The 15,159-nt window shown below is 49.1% G+C and overlaps 1 protein-coding gene across 2 annotated transcripts in view; it reads right to left on the bottom strand.

Moving 5' to 3' along the window:
* Positions 1-15,159, bottom strand: part of LOC140271629 (membrane-associated guanylate kinase, WW and PDZ domain-containing protein 3-like) — a 68,152-nt gene that overhangs the window by 23,799 nt on the left and 29,194 nt on the right. For both annotated transcript variants that reach the window (XM_072366910.1, XM_072366911.1), the window contains exons 9-16: positions 10,925-11,092; positions 8,547-8,716; positions 7,022-7,112; positions 6,760-6,916; positions 5,791-6,370; positions 5,305-5,368; positions 4,920-5,117; positions 4,533-4,814 (exon numbers count right to left, since the gene is read on the bottom strand). In XM_072366910.1, the coding sequence (XP_072223011.1) occupies positions 4,533-4,814; positions 4,920-5,117; positions 5,305-5,368; positions 5,791-6,370; positions 6,760-6,916; positions 7,022-7,112; positions 8,547-8,716; positions 10,925-11,092 (1,710 nt within the window). The remainder of the gene's footprint in view (positions 1-4,532; positions 4,815-4,919; positions 5,118-5,304; positions 5,369-5,790; positions 6,371-6,759; positions 6,917-7,021; positions 7,113-8,546; positions 8,717-10,924; positions 11,093-15,159) is intronic.

Raw genomic sequence — 15,159 nt, 5'->3', positions numbered from 1 at the left:
ATAAATCCAAAATACTGAGAACACAAACAGGAAAGGAAGAGGAAACATGACCCAAAGTCACAAAATAAAACAGAAAAAAAATAAATAAAACACAAAATAAAACAGAAAAAAAACAAAATAAAACACAAAAAACACAAAATAAAAAACAAAAAACAAAATAAAACAGAAAAAAAAACAAAATAAAACAGAAAAAACAAAATAAAACAGAAAAAACACTAAATAAAACGGAAAAAAACACGAAATGAAACAGAAAACAGAAGAAAACTAAATAAAACAAAATTAAAAAAGGAAACTCTATACAAGCGAGGACCGAACTGAACGTCCTAACAAGGTCAGAAACTCAGAGAGGTCCTCACAAAGATGGTAGTCACACACACACACACACACACTGAGCTTCAGATAGTTTCAATGAGGTGAAACTATTTCAGACATTCCTGAGAGCTGATAACGACTGAGGAGGAGGAGGAGAGCGAAGGCCGGAGCAAGAAAAGGAGGGAGGAAGGAGGTGAGGAGGTGGGGGATGGGTTCGGGTAAAGCTGGTAAATCAGACGGAGGGTTTCAGACCCTCACAGGATGAAGGACAATGGAAAGCCAGAAAGTTAGAGGAAGTGTCTTCAGAGAGAAGCACTTATCTGTCAAAGCCACTCTCTCCCACAGAAAACACTGCTCCTGAACGCCTCGTTTGTAGTGCAGCTATTTCTTCTGTTACTCTATGACATCATCATCATATGTTTGCATCATTCCACACTTTACCCAGAGAAAAACAAAACAACAGCTGTCTGACGCTCCAGTTCTGACCAATCAGAGCAGACGGTTCTTAAAGAGACAGGAACCAAAACTAAGAGTTTCAGACAGAAGGAAAAGAGCAGAAAATATCTGTTGTTTAAATAAATTAAACTACACTGATCCACTTCTCCCTGTTTCCCTTCCTTAAGAGCGGCTTCTTGACAGCCACCCTTCCATGGAGCCCATTTCTGATGAGGCTTGGGCCAACAGTAGATGGATCAGCTGAAGGTCCAGATGCATCTCTCAGGTCCTGTCAGGTCACAGCTGGATTTTTTCCTCTTTCTTAAGGACATCACTTTCAGATCCTGTTCATCTGCTGGAGATAGTTTTTTAGGCCTGACACTTCTTCTTTTGTCCTCCACTTGTCCAGTTTCCTCAAATGTTTTAAGGACACACTGCACACCATGCTGAGATATGCCAAGTTTTCAGCTAATAGCTCTTTGGGAATCACCTTGTTGCTGCAGAAATCCTATTTTCTGTCTGTCAAACTGTGTTTTCTTTGCTGTTTTTCATAGATGCAGCTAAAGAAATGGGAACAAATGATGTGTCTTTGTGACAGGCTGCTGGTAACAAAGTGCCTAAAGATCCAGTTTAAAACGGCTTCTTTGCTAAGTTGTCTGTTCTGTGTCGACACAACACTGGTTCATCCCTTGAGTTAGGAGCCTTTTTTCTGCCTGAATGGGTCAAAGGTCAGAGTTAAGTGGCTGAACAAAGAAAAAACACTGAAAATGCTCAGGAACAAGGACTGAAGATGAGGGAAAAAGCAGAAAATGTCAAAAGAAAAACTGTGAAAAAGCTTCAGAAAGCTGCAGAACTAAATTAATCTTCTTCTAATTTTCAGACACCTCTGAGACTCTTTCTGGTCGTTTTCTGGTTCTTTGACAGAAACTTCGCCGTCCTGCAGCACAGAAACCCTTAAATCCCACAGACCAACTTTTTCCTCTCAAACAAACTGAGGTCCACAGCGTCCCAAAGAGGACATTTAAAGCAGTCCCACTTACGTTTGGCGTCTTTGACCGTCTTCAGAGCCGACTGCAGCCGCTCCAACATGACGGACCGTTCAGAGCAGAACCCGGAGAACCACAGAACCCGGAGAACCACAGAACCCGGAGAACCACAGAACCCGGAGAACCACAGAACCACAGAGCCACAGAGCCTGAGCCTCCGTCTGCTGCGGGCTGCGAGTGAGACTGAGCTGAGCTGCAGGGAGGGAGGCAGCAGCAGGGGGCGGGGCCACAGCAGAGCAGGAGGGGGCGGGGCCACAGCAGAGCAGCGGGAGGGGGAGGTGATGTGTTTGAGTGCTGTTTGTCAGTGTCGCTCATCTGGCCGCTGCCTCCGGCTGAGAGCAGCTGGACTGACACATGGAATCCAGCACAGACCGTCCAAGTTCTGCACTGCATGAGCCCGGACCGAACCGGTCCAGTTGGCTTTATCTGCCCGGAAAGAACAGCTGGAGCCAGATGAGGAGCTTTTTGATTGGACAGAATATTTAAAGAACCCTCAGATGATGTTTGTTGTAATTTTATCATTCTATAAATCAAAGTGAACAGAACCACAGGTTCTGAGGATCAGCTGGTTGTTCCTAAAGCTCCTTAGAGAAGGATCCCAAAGTTCTTCACAACAACAACAACATCCAGTTAAAATCCAGCCGGTACCAATAAGTTCTGAGCGGCTTTAAAAGCTTCAGCACATCTCAGATCGGTCCATAGTTAGGCAGCCGGAACCTGGAACACTTTACCTTTCAGGCCAGAACCAGGACCCAAACACAGGTTCTGGTCGGAGCTTCAGGTTAAACATGGAGTTCCCCGAGATCTAAACTGTCTGAACTCAGAACCGAGTCAGCAGCCGCATGTTGGACCGTCTGTAACCGGGCCAAAGATGGGTTAGGGTTATGACCCACTGAGGTACCGAGCTAAATCACAGCAGCAGCTGCTCCTCTGACAGAGTCCAGATAAATCAGTCCATGTTCTCCGCTTCAGCCCAAACTCAGGTCCAGCTGAGGCTGTCAGCAGAACATCTGCTCAGAGAAACTTTCTGGAATTATTTCTTTAATTCTGGATCATCTTGAAGCCGAGTGACTTCATCACATGTTTCCAGCTGCGTTTGATGCTGAAGAGCTTCGTGCTCTGCGTGAACTTTGATCCAGAACACGTTTTAAAGCAGTCTGAGGCCCGGATAACGAAGCTCCCAGGAACGCTGTTTCTCTGATGTTAACTCAGTTTGGGTCAGGACAAAGTAAAACAAAAGTAAAAAAAGCAGCAAAACTTGGACATGATGGAAGCATGCTTTGTGTTTCTTTTGTCCGCGAGCTAATGCTAACCGCTAGTTCATGCAGGTACAAACGATGCTGAAATAAATGATTTATAATATTATTATTCATATACATTCTCAGGGTCTGACTCTGGCTCAAACATACATGGTTGCAGCGGTGTGTTGGCAGCCATGACAGTGCTCCTGCTCAACTGTTGTCATAGCAGCCGAACCGAGGGGCGGAGTGAGCAGAAGCTGCAGGAAAACCGACCGCCTCAGAGCAGAGTGCGACAGACAGGGTACAGACACGGCTGCTGTTTTTGAGCCGTGAGGAATTTGTCCAAATGATTTCAGACGTGTCATTAAGGGAGCTGTGTGAACTGGGGGAAAAGAGCTTTAATTGTTCTCCTTTAATGTTTCTCTCACCTTTACATCGCAGGTAAATCTAAGAGAAGCGTGTGACAACAATAAGTTTGATAAAATTATGCTAGAATTCAAGTTTTACAGCAAAGATAACAATATTCCGGAACCAAAGGCCGATTATCCGAGTGTTTAAACACTGAAAAAGAATTTTATGGAAATGTGCCTCAAAAAATGATTGTGTATTAGAAGAAGAAGAACAATAATAAATGACTAAATAAATAAACTGACCTGAAGACTAGGATACACAGCAGGAATATTCCTGACTCTCCAAGGACACCTGGCTGTAGGAGCAACTCTAACAGCTCTCTGCTCAGCTTTAAGACTATCCGGGCAGACAGAGACTGCAGACAGAGCGCTAACAGTAAAGGAGGAGGATCACAGAGCTGGTTAACAACAGATGGTGGAATCCTGGACCTGGCTGCAGGAACAATTCTAACAGCTCTCTGCTCAGCTTTAAGACTATCCGGGCAGACAGAGACTGCAGACAGAGCGCTAACAGTAAAGGAGGAGGATCACAGAGCTGGTTAACAACAGATGGTGGAATCCTGGACCTGGCTGCAGGAACAACTCTAACAGCTCTCTGCTCAGCTTTAAGACTATCCGGGCAGACAGAGACTGCAGACAGAGCGCTAACAGTAAAGGAGGAGGATCACAGAGCTGGTTAACAACAGATGGTGGAATCCTGGACCTGGCTGCAGGAACAGCTCTAACAGCTCTCTGCTCAGCTTTAAGACTATCCGGGCAGACAGAGACTGCAGACAGAGCGCTAACAGTAAAGGAGGAGGATCACAGAGCTGGTTAACAACAGATGGTGGAATCCTGGACCTGGCTGCAGGAACAACTCTAACAGCTCTCTGCTCAGCTTTAAGACTATCCGGGCAGACAGAGACTGCAGACAGAGCGCTAACAGTGAAGGAGGAGGATCACAGAGCTGGTTAACAACAGATGGTGGAATCCTGGACCTGGCTGCAGGAACAACTCTAACAGCTCTCTGCTCAGCTTTAAGACTATCCGGGCAGACAGAGACTGCAGACAGAGCGCTAACAGTAAAGGAGGAGGATGACATCACTCACCTCCGCTCACTTCCTGAGAGGCGATAACGAATCCAAACCCTTCCCCCGGCCGCCTCCTCAGCTCCACCTCCATCGTCTTGGCTCCTCCCCCACCTCTCCCGTCCTTGGTGGCCACTCCTGGAGCTCCTCCCCCTCTGACTGGGGGCCCCCCGGCGCTCTCTTCCACTCCCAGCAGGTCGCGAGGCTCTAAGGTCAGCGTCACGGGGACCGAGTCCAGGAAGCTGGTGCTCTGGATGAGGGCCGAGGCCGGGGGCCCGTTTGGGGTCTGGGCAGGAGGGGCCCCTGGGAAACAAAGAGGAGTTCGACTCAGTTCTGGTCTGTTGTGGACTCAGAATCATCATAACATATTTCAGCCTGAAAAGCAGCAGCTGGCAGCAGAACTCTGACCTTGGGGGGTCCCTGGAGCTGGGAGCTGGCCCTCCTGGGGCCCCTCCAGGGCCAAGCCAGCCTGGCTCAGCGGGGGGACGCCCCCCAGCAAGGCACCCGTGGACGGGGAGGGCAGCTCAGCTGAGGGGGTGTTTGGGACATGGGGGGCGGGGAGGGGCTTGTAGAGGTTGGGGGTGACGACAGGTGAGGAGACGGGACCTGGGGAGGGAAGAGAGAGTTCTGAGGAGGTCCAAACGGCCGTTTAAAACCACACAAACTGCTTCTGTTCCTAACTAACAGGAAGCAGACCCAAACAGAACCAGAGATTCTTCCATGTTTGAACAGCTGAGGATCAGAACTAAAAGCAGAAACTGATTGGTCGGAACCACTGGTGAGGCGGTCCTACCTCCTCTGTGGACCAGCAGAACCACCTCTCCTTGTTTGGTGTGTTCCTGCAGAACTCTCTGGACCTGAGGAGGAAACACACTCACGGTTATTACTGGTTTTGGGTCGAGGTGCTGCTCATCAGAACCAGCTGGCAGAACCTTTCAGTGCAGATCTCTGACAGTTTGTCACACATCTGAGCAGCTGAGGCCGGTCCAGAACCAGCTGGCAGAACCTTTTCAGCGCCCTGCAGTCGCTGGGTTTCTGCTCTTCATATTAACTCCTCGGTTCTGTCTGTTGAACCCGGCTCTGTCTGTTGGCTTGTTTTAAAGCTCTTTGTCAGAGCGCTCCGTCCTGATTGGACGGACTCAGACTGATGGTCACGGCGTTCCCTGCTGCCGCTGAACAACTTTAAATCATTTTCTAAACTTTTGACCTGAAACGGACCCGACATTTTGGCGCTGAAAGCATGCAGAACTCTGAGCAGCCATGACAGGGTGGCGGTCACCTGGGTGAAGCTGAGGCTGAGCACGTCGGCGCCGTTGATCTTCACGATGGCGTCTCCGGCCTGCAGCGAGGGGCACTGCCTGCGGTCCCACACCCGCCTCACCACCGCCTGCTGGCCCCCCGGTCCTCCCGCCGCCACGCTGAACCCGAGCCCCCCGCTCTCGCTGCGCCCCAGGGCCACCGGAACCAGCTCCCTCCCAGGGCCGGGGGAACCGGCCCCGAGGGGGAGCGCCAGTGCCGGCGTTCCTCGGGCGGCGGGAGAGAGCGCCTGGTGGCTGGCGGGACAGCCGTTAAAGCCGCAGGGCGGGACGTCTCTGGGTGGCGTCAGGGCCAGAGACGTCTGGGGCATCGGCGGGCGCTGCGCCGGCGCCACGCCGGGCGGCGTGGAGGAGGGGGCGGGGTTCTGCAGGAGGCCCGACTCCGGCTGGGGGAGCGGCAGCTTGGACAGAGCGTGGGAGGAGGTGATGGGGAGCGTGGAGGTGGACAGGTCGCTCTCTGACGACTTGGAGCTCTGATGGAGGAGGAGCGAGGAGGAGGAGAGGGTGGGCAGCGTGCTGCTGTTGTAGCGAATCAGAGACGACCTGAGAGGAGGAGGAGGAGCAGGAGGAGGAGGAGGAGGAAGAGGAGGAGGGGGAGGAGGAGGAGGAGGAGGAGGAGGAGGAGGAGGAGGAGGAGGAGGAGGAGGAGGAGGAGGAGGAAGAGGAGGGAGGAAGTGGAAGAGGAAGAAGAAGAGGAGGAGGAGGAAGAGGAGGAGGAGGAGGAGGAGGAGGAGGAGGAGGAGGAGGAGGAGGAGGAGGAGGAGGAGGAGGAGGAGGAAGAGGAGGGAGGAAGTGGAAGAGGAAGAAGAAGAGGAGGAGGAGGAGGAGGAGGAGGAGGAGGAGGAAGAGGAGGAGGAGACATAAACACAGGTGAGCGGGACACTCATCGGCGGACGCCATGACGCCGTCTGTGACCTCACGCCAACACTGACCTCCGTGTCCCGGCGTTGGACGGGCCGCCGTCAGAGTCGCTGTAAGTCGGCGGCGTCCTCTCCGGACCAGGAGGCGGAGCCTCGGAGGATGTGGGCGTGGGCGGGCCGGTCAGTCCGTTGGTCATTGGCTGAGCAGCGTAGGAGGGCGGGGTTTGTCCTGTTAAAGACCACAGAGAGACGGTAACTTACAGCCGATTGATCGCTGATCAGTTCATCTGCGGCTCGGCCCGTCTCAGGCGGGCGCGGCGGCCGTGGCTCTGACCTGGCGTGCTGCCGTTGGCGTCCAGCGTGCAGCTGTAGGTGAGGTGCGTCAGGCCTCGGTTCAGGTTGGACTCGCCGGGCGTCTGCGGCTTCTGCAGGAGGTCAGACAGAGAATGATGCCTCAGGGCCTGAAAACGGGGTTAAAGGTCAGTGACCAGCAACAGCTTTCATTGGACAGAGAGCGTCTGTTCCAGCCTCTGACATCATCAGATCCGTTGGCTTTAGGCTTCTGCTCGTTACCTGCTGACATTAAGACATTAATTTGGGTGTTGGAGCCGACTCTCTCAGCTCATCACAAACTGCTAACCCTGGTTGGTTAACCCTAGTTAGTTAACACTGAATAACCCAGGTTAACACTGGTTAATCCCGGTTAGTTAACCCCGGTTAACCCTAGTTAACCCTGGTTGGTTAACCCTAGTTAGTTAACACTGAATAACCCAGGTTAACACTGGTTAATCCCGGTTAGTTAACCCCGGTTAACCCTGGTTAACCCTAGTTAACCCTGGTTGGTTAACCCTAGTTAGTTAACACTGAATAACCCAGGTTAACACTGGTTAATCCCGGTTAGTTAACCCTGGTTAACCCTAGTTAACCCTGGTTGGTTAACCTTAGTTAGTTAACACTGATTAACCCAGGTTAACACTGGTTAGTTAACCCTGGTTAACCCTCGTTAGTTAACCGTGGTTAACCCTGGTTAACCCTAGTTAGTTAACCAGGGTTAAACCTGGTTGGTTAACTCTAGTTAACCCTGGTTAGTTAACACTGATTAACCCGGGTTTACACTGGTTAACCCCGGTTAGTTAACCCCGGTTAACCCTGGTTAGTTAACCCTGACTAACCCTAGTTAACCCTGGTTGATTAACCCTGGTTAGTTAAACCTAGTTGGTTAACCCTGGTTAAACTTGGTTAGTTAAACCTGGTTAACACTGGTTAACCCTAGTTAGCTAACCAGAGTTAAACCTGGTTGGTTAACCCTAGGTAACCCTGGTTAGTTAACACTGATTAACCCGGGTTTACACTGGTTAACCCCGGTTAACCCTGGTTAAACTTGGTTAGTTAACCCTGGTTAACACTGGTTAACCCTAGTTAACCCTAGTCAGTTAACCAGAGTTAAACCTGGTTGGTTAACCCTAGGTAACCCTGGTTAGTTAACACTGATTAACCCGGGTTTAAACTGGTTAACCCCGGTTAGTTAACCCCGGTTAACCCTGGTTAGTTAACCCTGACTAACCCTAGTTAACCCTGGTTGATTAACCCTGGTTAGTTAAACCTGGTTAACCCTTCTCAGGCGTAGAAAATAAATCACAGAAATGTTATTGATGGTTATTTCAGGGTCTTGACTTTATATGAAGTTTGATTTATGTAAAACATGTTATTAAAGGTTTTAATATCTATTTACTCAGTTTTCTGTCTGATTTATAATCCACTTCATTGCTTTTTTGTCAGTAATTTCTTTCCTTCCTGCTTTTATTTGCCTCTTTTCCTTATTTTGCCGGTGTGAACTCGTGGTTCTGTGAAACCCGTACCGCCTCCAGGCTCAGCTTGGGACAGCCGTCCGGGTTGTACAGCATCGGGTATCCTCTCCTCAGCACCACGTCCACGCTCTGACCCATCGGCACCGCCTTCAGCATCTCCACCACCTCTTTGTGGGAGCGGCCCAGCACACAGGTGTCGTTGATGTAGACCAGGATGTCCGCTGCAGAACCAGGTGAGACAGCGAGTTAAACACAGTGAACAGAACCTGAACAGAACCTGAAATAAAACTTCCTCAGAACTCAGACAATCTGCTGCTTCATGACACATTTTCCAGGAAACTGGACTCGTCTGATCTTACTCAACCTGATCCTGTTTGATCAGAGTTGGAACAGTTCTTAATGTTAGTCCAGGATAAAACCGGCAGCCCAGCAGAACATCTGAGCTGAGCTTGAATGAGACGGACCAGACGTCCAGAGAGAGGCCAGAACCAGCTTTAAAGCTTTAAAAGCTGAGGGGAGTGCTGCAGAGACTCTGAGTTACGGTCTGATTTCTCATCTTATCTTTCACTTTTCCCTCCCTGAGTTTCTCGGGTCGCTCCATGACCCGGTTACATTCCTGCCTGCTGATCCTCGGCGCACGTGATCCGCCTGCCACAGAGGTGTGTGAGGCGGATTAAACTATGTGGATTAGTTCCAGATCATAAGATTGTTGAGAAAAATAAAGAGCTGAGAGCAAACAGCTGTTAAATCCTCATGTGTTCAAAGCTCTTTGGTCACCTGATCCACATTTTAACCTTCTGACCGTTCTGATCTGAGTTCTGGTTCTGACAGAACGGATCTGATCCAGGTGTTTGTGCTGATATGCTGTGTTTGGTTTCCTCCAAACGTGCTGCTGTGCATTAGGACCAAACATCTCCACTTTGCTCTGGTCTGTCCAAAGGACTTTGTTCCAGAAGTCTTGAGCTTTGTTCAGATGCAGCTTTGCAAACCTAAGCTGTGCTGCCATGTTCTTTTTAGAGAGAAGAGGCTTTCTCCTGCAGCCCTTCCAAACAAGCCATCCTTGTTCAGTCTTTTTCTAACTGTGCTGTCATGACCTTTAACCTTTAACATGCTAACTGAGGCCTGTAGAGTCTGAGATGTAGCTCTGGGCTTCTTCACCTTGGGGTGACCTTTAACCTTTAACATGCTAACTGAGGCCTGTAGAGTCTGAGATGTAGCTCTGGGCTTTTTCACCTTGGGGTGACCTTTAACCTTTAACATGCTAACTGAGGCCTGTAGAGTCTGAGATGTAGCTCTGGGCTTCTTCACCTTGGGGTGACCTTTAACCTTTAGCATGCTAACTGAGGCCTGTAGAGTCTGAGATGTAGCTCTGGGCTTTTTCACCTTGGGGTGACCTTTAACCTTTAACATGCTAACTGAGGCCTGTAGAGTCTGAGATGTAGCTCTGGGCTTTTTCACCTTGGGGTGACCTTTAACCTTTAACATGCTAACTGAGGCCTGTAGAGTCTGAGATGTAGCTCTGGGCTTTTTCACCTTGGGGTGACCTTTGACCTTTAACATGCTAACTGAGGCCTGTAGAGTCTGAGATGTAGCTCTGGGCTTTTTCACCTTGGGGTGACCTTTGACCTTTAACATGCTAACTGAGGCCTGTAGAGTCTGAGATGTAGCTCTGGGCTTTTTCACCTTGGGGTGACCTTTGACCTTTAACATGCTAACTGAGGCCTGTAGAGTCTGAGATGTAGCTCTGGGCTTTTTCACCTTGGGGTGACCTTTGACCTTTAACATGCTAACTGAGGCCTGTAGAGTCTGAGATGTAGCTCTGGGCTTTTTCACCTTGGGGTGACCTTTGACCTTTAACATGCTAACTGAGGCCTGGAGAGTCTGAGATGTAGCTCTGGGCTTTTTCACCTTGGGGTGAACTTGCTGAGACGTCCACTCCTGGGAAGATTGACAGCTGTCCTGAATGTTTTCCACTTGTGAATAATCTTTCTCTCTGTAGAATGATGGACTCCAGATAGTCTGGAAATGGCCTTATAACCCTTCCCAGACTGATGGGCAGCAGCAGCTGCTTCTCTGAGATCATTGCTGGTGTCTTTCCTCCTTGGCATCGTGTTAAACTGACAGAACTTCTGCTTTTATAGAGCTGCTCACACTGACTGAGGATCAGTTAATCAGAGCATTTTATTTTAGCATTTTAGAGCATTTTTTTACTTTATTTTATATCGTTTTATGTCAGTTTTTGGTCCATAAATAATGACTCGGTGTTGATCTGAGGCTGGATTCACTGAATTTAACTCCTGCTGAGGAGCAGCTGCTTGGATCATGTCCTGATCCCCTGAGAAGTGACTTTATTGTGACTGAATGTGCGTCTGCACCTCCTTCAGGTGCATCAGTACCTGAAGGAGGTGAAGACACACCTGTGTCAGTACCTGTGCTCAGAGCAGGCGGCCCTCCAGGTGTCACACTGTACACCTGCAGGAACTCCCGGGGGCGGCTTCCTCCAACGATGTTGAATCCAAAACCTCGAGGACCTTTGGAGAGCCGGGTGTGGATGGAGTAACCCTTCAGCTGGCTGGGCTGGTCCATGAACTCTGGGACTGAGATACAGAGGAAAGTTAGGCTGAGGGGTTATTATGGGCTGGAAGGAGGAGGGAGGAGGCGTAAAGGGCAGAATCAGAAGGAGGAAGGAGGCGTAAAGGGCAGAATCAGAAGGAGGAAGGAGGCGTAAAGGGCAGAATCAGAAGGAAGGAGGAGGCGTAAAGGGCAGAATCAGAAGGAAGGAGGAGGCGTAAAGGGCAGAATCAGAAGGAAGGAGGAGGTGTAAAGGGCAGAATCAGAAGGAGGAAGGAGGCGTAAAGGGCAGAATCAGAAGGAAGGAGGAGGCGTAAAGGGCAGAATCAGAAGGAAGGAGGAGGTGTAAAGGGCAGAATCAGATGGAAGGAGGAGGCGTAAAGGGCAGAATCAGAAGGAAGGAGGCGTAAAGGGCAGAATCAGATGGAAGGAGGCGTAAAGGGCAGAATCAGATGGAAGGAGGAGGCGTAAAGGGCAGAATCAGATGGAAGGAGGAGGCGTAAAGGGCAGAATCAGAAGGAGGAAGGAGGCGTAAAGGGCAGAATCAGAAGGAAGGAGGAGGCGTAAAGGGCAGAATCAGAAGGAGGAAGGAGGCGTAAAGGGCAGAATCAGAAGGAAGGAGGAGGCGTAAAGGGCAGAATCAGAAGGAAGGAGGAGGTGTAAAGGGCAGAATCAGAAGGAGGAAGGAGGCGTAAAGGGCAGAATCAGAAGGAAGGAGGAGGCGTAAAGGGCAGAATCAGATGGAAGGAGGAGGCGTAAAGGGCAGAATCAGAAGGAGGAAGGAGGCGTAAAGGGCAGAATCAGAAGGAAGGAGGAGGCGTAAAGGGCAGAATCAGATGGAAGGAGGAGGCGTAAAGGGCAGAATCAGAAGGAAGGAGGAGGTGTAAAGGGCAGAATCAGAAGGAGGAAGGAGGCGTAAAGGGCAGAATCAGATGGAAGGAGGAGGCGTAAAGGGCAGAATCAGATGGAAGGAGGCGTAAAGGGCAGAATCAGATGGAAGGAGGAGGCGTAAAGGGCAGAATCAGATGGAAGGAGGAGGCGTAAAGGGCAGAATCAGAAGGAGGAAGGAGGCGTAAAGGGCAGAATCAGAAGGAAGGAGGAGGCGTAAAGGGCAGAATCAGAAGGAAGGAGGAGGTGTAAAGGGCAGAATCAGAAGGAAGGAGGAGGCGTAAAGGGCAGAATCAGAAGGAAGGAGGAGGTGTAAAGGGCAGAATCAGAAGGAAGGAGGAGGAGGCGTAAAGGGCAGAATCAGAAGGAAGGAGGAGGTGTAAAGGGCAGAATCAGAAGGAAGGAGGAGGTGTAAAGGGCAGAATCAGAAGGAAGGAGGAGGTGTAAAGGGCAGAATCAGAAGGAAGGAGGCGTAAAGGGCAGAATCAGAAGGAAGGAGGCGTAAAGGGCAGAATCAGATGGAAGGAGGCGTAAAGGGCAGAATCAGAAGGAAGGAGGTGTAAAGGGCAGAATCAGAAGGAAGGAGGCGTAAAGGGCAGAATCAGATGGAAGGAGGAGGCGTAAAGGGCAGAATCAGAAGGAAGGAGGCGTAAAGGGCAGAATCAGATGGAAGGAGGAGGTGTAAAGGGCAGAATCAGAAGGAAGGAGGAGGTGTAAAGGGCAGAATCAGAAGGAAGGAGGAGGCGTAAAGGGCAGAATCAGAAGGAAGGAGGCGTAAAGGGCAGAATCAGATGGAAGGAGGAGGTGTAAAGGGCAGAATCAGAAGGAAGGAGGCGTAAAGGGCAGAATCAGATGGAAGGAGGAGGCGTAAAGGGCAGAATCAGAAGGAAGGAGGAGGCGTAAAGGGCAGAATCAGAAGGAAGGAGGAGGCGTAAAGGGCAGAATCAGATGGAAGGAGGTGTAAAGGGCAGAATCAGAAGGAGGAAGGAGGCGTAAAGGGCAGAATCAGAAGGAAGGAGGAGGCGTAAAGGGCAGAATCAGAAGGAAGGAGGCGTAAAGGGCAGAATCAGAAGGAAGGAGGAGGCGTAAAGGGCAGAATCAGAAGGAGGAAGGAGGCGTAAAGGGCAGAATCAGAAGGAAGGAGGTGTAAAGGGCAGAATCAGATGGGCAGGCGTAAAGCAGCAGGATGTGTCTGTGGGTCGGTGCTGCCCCCTGCTGGCTGCTGTGGTCATTATAAAAACCTCATAAACAGTCTCTGGAACTCATTCCATGTGAGGAGCATTATTCCAGTGTTCAGACTTCATGTTTTCAGGTGTTTACAGAAAGTTCAGATAGTTCAGGTAGTTCAGGTAGTTCAGGTAGTTGGGATAGTTGGGATAGTTGGGATAGTTGGGATAGTTTGGATAGTTTGGATAGTTCAGGTAGTTCAGATAGTTCGGATAGTTGAGATAGTTGAGATAGTTGGGATAGTTGGGATAGTTGGGATAGTTTGGATAGTTCAGGTAGTTCAGATAGTTCGGATAGTTGAGATAGTTGAGATAGTTTGGATAGTTCGGGTAGTTGAGATAGTTCAGGTAGTTCTGGTAGTTCGGGTAGTTCAAATAGTTCAGGTAGTTCAGGTAGTTCGGATAGTTCAGGTAGTTCGGATAGTTGAGATAGTTGGGATAGTTGGGATAGTTGGGATAGTTCAGGTAGTTCAGATAGTTCGGATAGTTGAGATAGTTGAGATAGTTTGGATAGTTCGGGTAGTTGAGATAGTTCAGGTAGTTCAGGTAGTTCGGATAGTTCAGGTAGTTCGGATAGTTCAGGTAGTTCGGATAGTTGAGATAGTTGAGATAGTTGGGATAGTTCAGGTAGTTCAGGTAGTTCAGGTAGTTCGGATAGTTCGGATAGTTGAGATAGTTCGGATAGTTGAGATAGTTCAGGTAGTTCAGATAGTTCAGGTAGTTCGGATAGTTCAGGTAGTTCAGATAGTTGAGATAGTTGAGATAGTTGAGATGAGATAGTTGAGATAGTTCGGATAGTTGAGATAGTTGAGATAGTTGGGATAGTTCAGGTAGTTCAGGTAGTTCGGGTAGTTGAGATAGTTCAGGTAGTTGAGATAGTTGAGATAGTTGAGATAGTTAAGATAGTTGGGATAGTTCAGGTAGTTCTGGTAGTTCGGATAGTTCGGGTAGTTGGGGTAGTTGGGATAGTTGGGATAGTTCGGGTAGTTCGGGTAGTTCGGGTAGTTGGGATAGTTGGGATAGTTGGGATAGTTCGGGTAGTTGGGATAGTTGGGATAGTTGGGATAGTTCGGGTAGTTCAGATAGTTCGGATAGTTGAGATAGTTGAGATAGTTGGGATAGTTGGGATAGTTGGGATAGTTTGGATAGTTCAGGTAGTTCAGATAGTTCGGATAGTTGAGATAGTTGAGATAGTTTGGATAGTTCGGGTAGTTGAGATAGTTCAGGTAGTTCTGGTAGTTCGGGTAGTTCAAATAGTTCAGGTAGTTCAGGTAGTTCGGATAGTTCAGGTAGTTCGGATAGTTGAGATAGTTGAGATAGTTGGGATAGTTCAGGTAGTTCAGGTAGTTCGGATAGTTGGGATAGTTCAGATAGTTCAGGTAGTTCAGGTAGTTCGGATAGTTGGGATAGTTGGAATAGTTCGGGTAGTTCGGGTAGTTCGGATAGTTCGGATAGTTCAGATAGTTCGGATAGTTGAGATAGTTCAGGTAGTTCAGATAGTTCAGGTAGTTCGGATAGTTCAGGTAGTTCAGATAGTTGAGATAGTTGAGATAGTTGAGATGAGATAGTTGAGATAGTTGAGATAGTTCGGATAGTTGAGATAGTTGGGATAGTTCAGGTAGTTCGGGTAGTTCAGATAGTTCAGGTAGTTGAGATAGTTGAGATAGTTAAGATAGTTGGGATAGTTCAGGTAGTTCTGGTAGTTCGGATAGTTCGGGTAGTTGGGGTAGTTGGGATAGTTGGGATAGTTGGGATAGTTCGGGTAGTTCGGGTAGTTCGGGTAGTTGGGATAGTTGGGATAGTTGGGATAGTTGGGATAGTTCGGGTAGTTCGGGTAGTTCGGGTAGTTGGGATAGTTGGGATAGTTGGGATAGTTGAGATGAGATAGTTGAGATAGTTGAGATAGTTCGGATAGTTGAGATAGTTGAGATAGTTGGGATAGTTCAGGTAGTTCAGGTAGTTCGGGTAGTTCAGATAGT

The sequence above is a fragment of the Leuresthes tenuis genome, unplaced genomic scaffold (genome assembly GCF_036924035.1).
Source record: "Leuresthes tenuis unplaced genomic scaffold, fLeuTen1.0.hap1 SCAF_16, whole genome shotgun sequence".
NCBI classification, from domain to species: domain Eukaryota; kingdom Metazoa; phylum Chordata; class Actinopteri; order Atheriniformes; family Atherinopsidae; genus Leuresthes; species Leuresthes tenuis.
The sequence above is the reverse complement of the archived record's forward strand: the minus strand, read 5'-3'. Positions and strand labels throughout refer to the sequence as shown.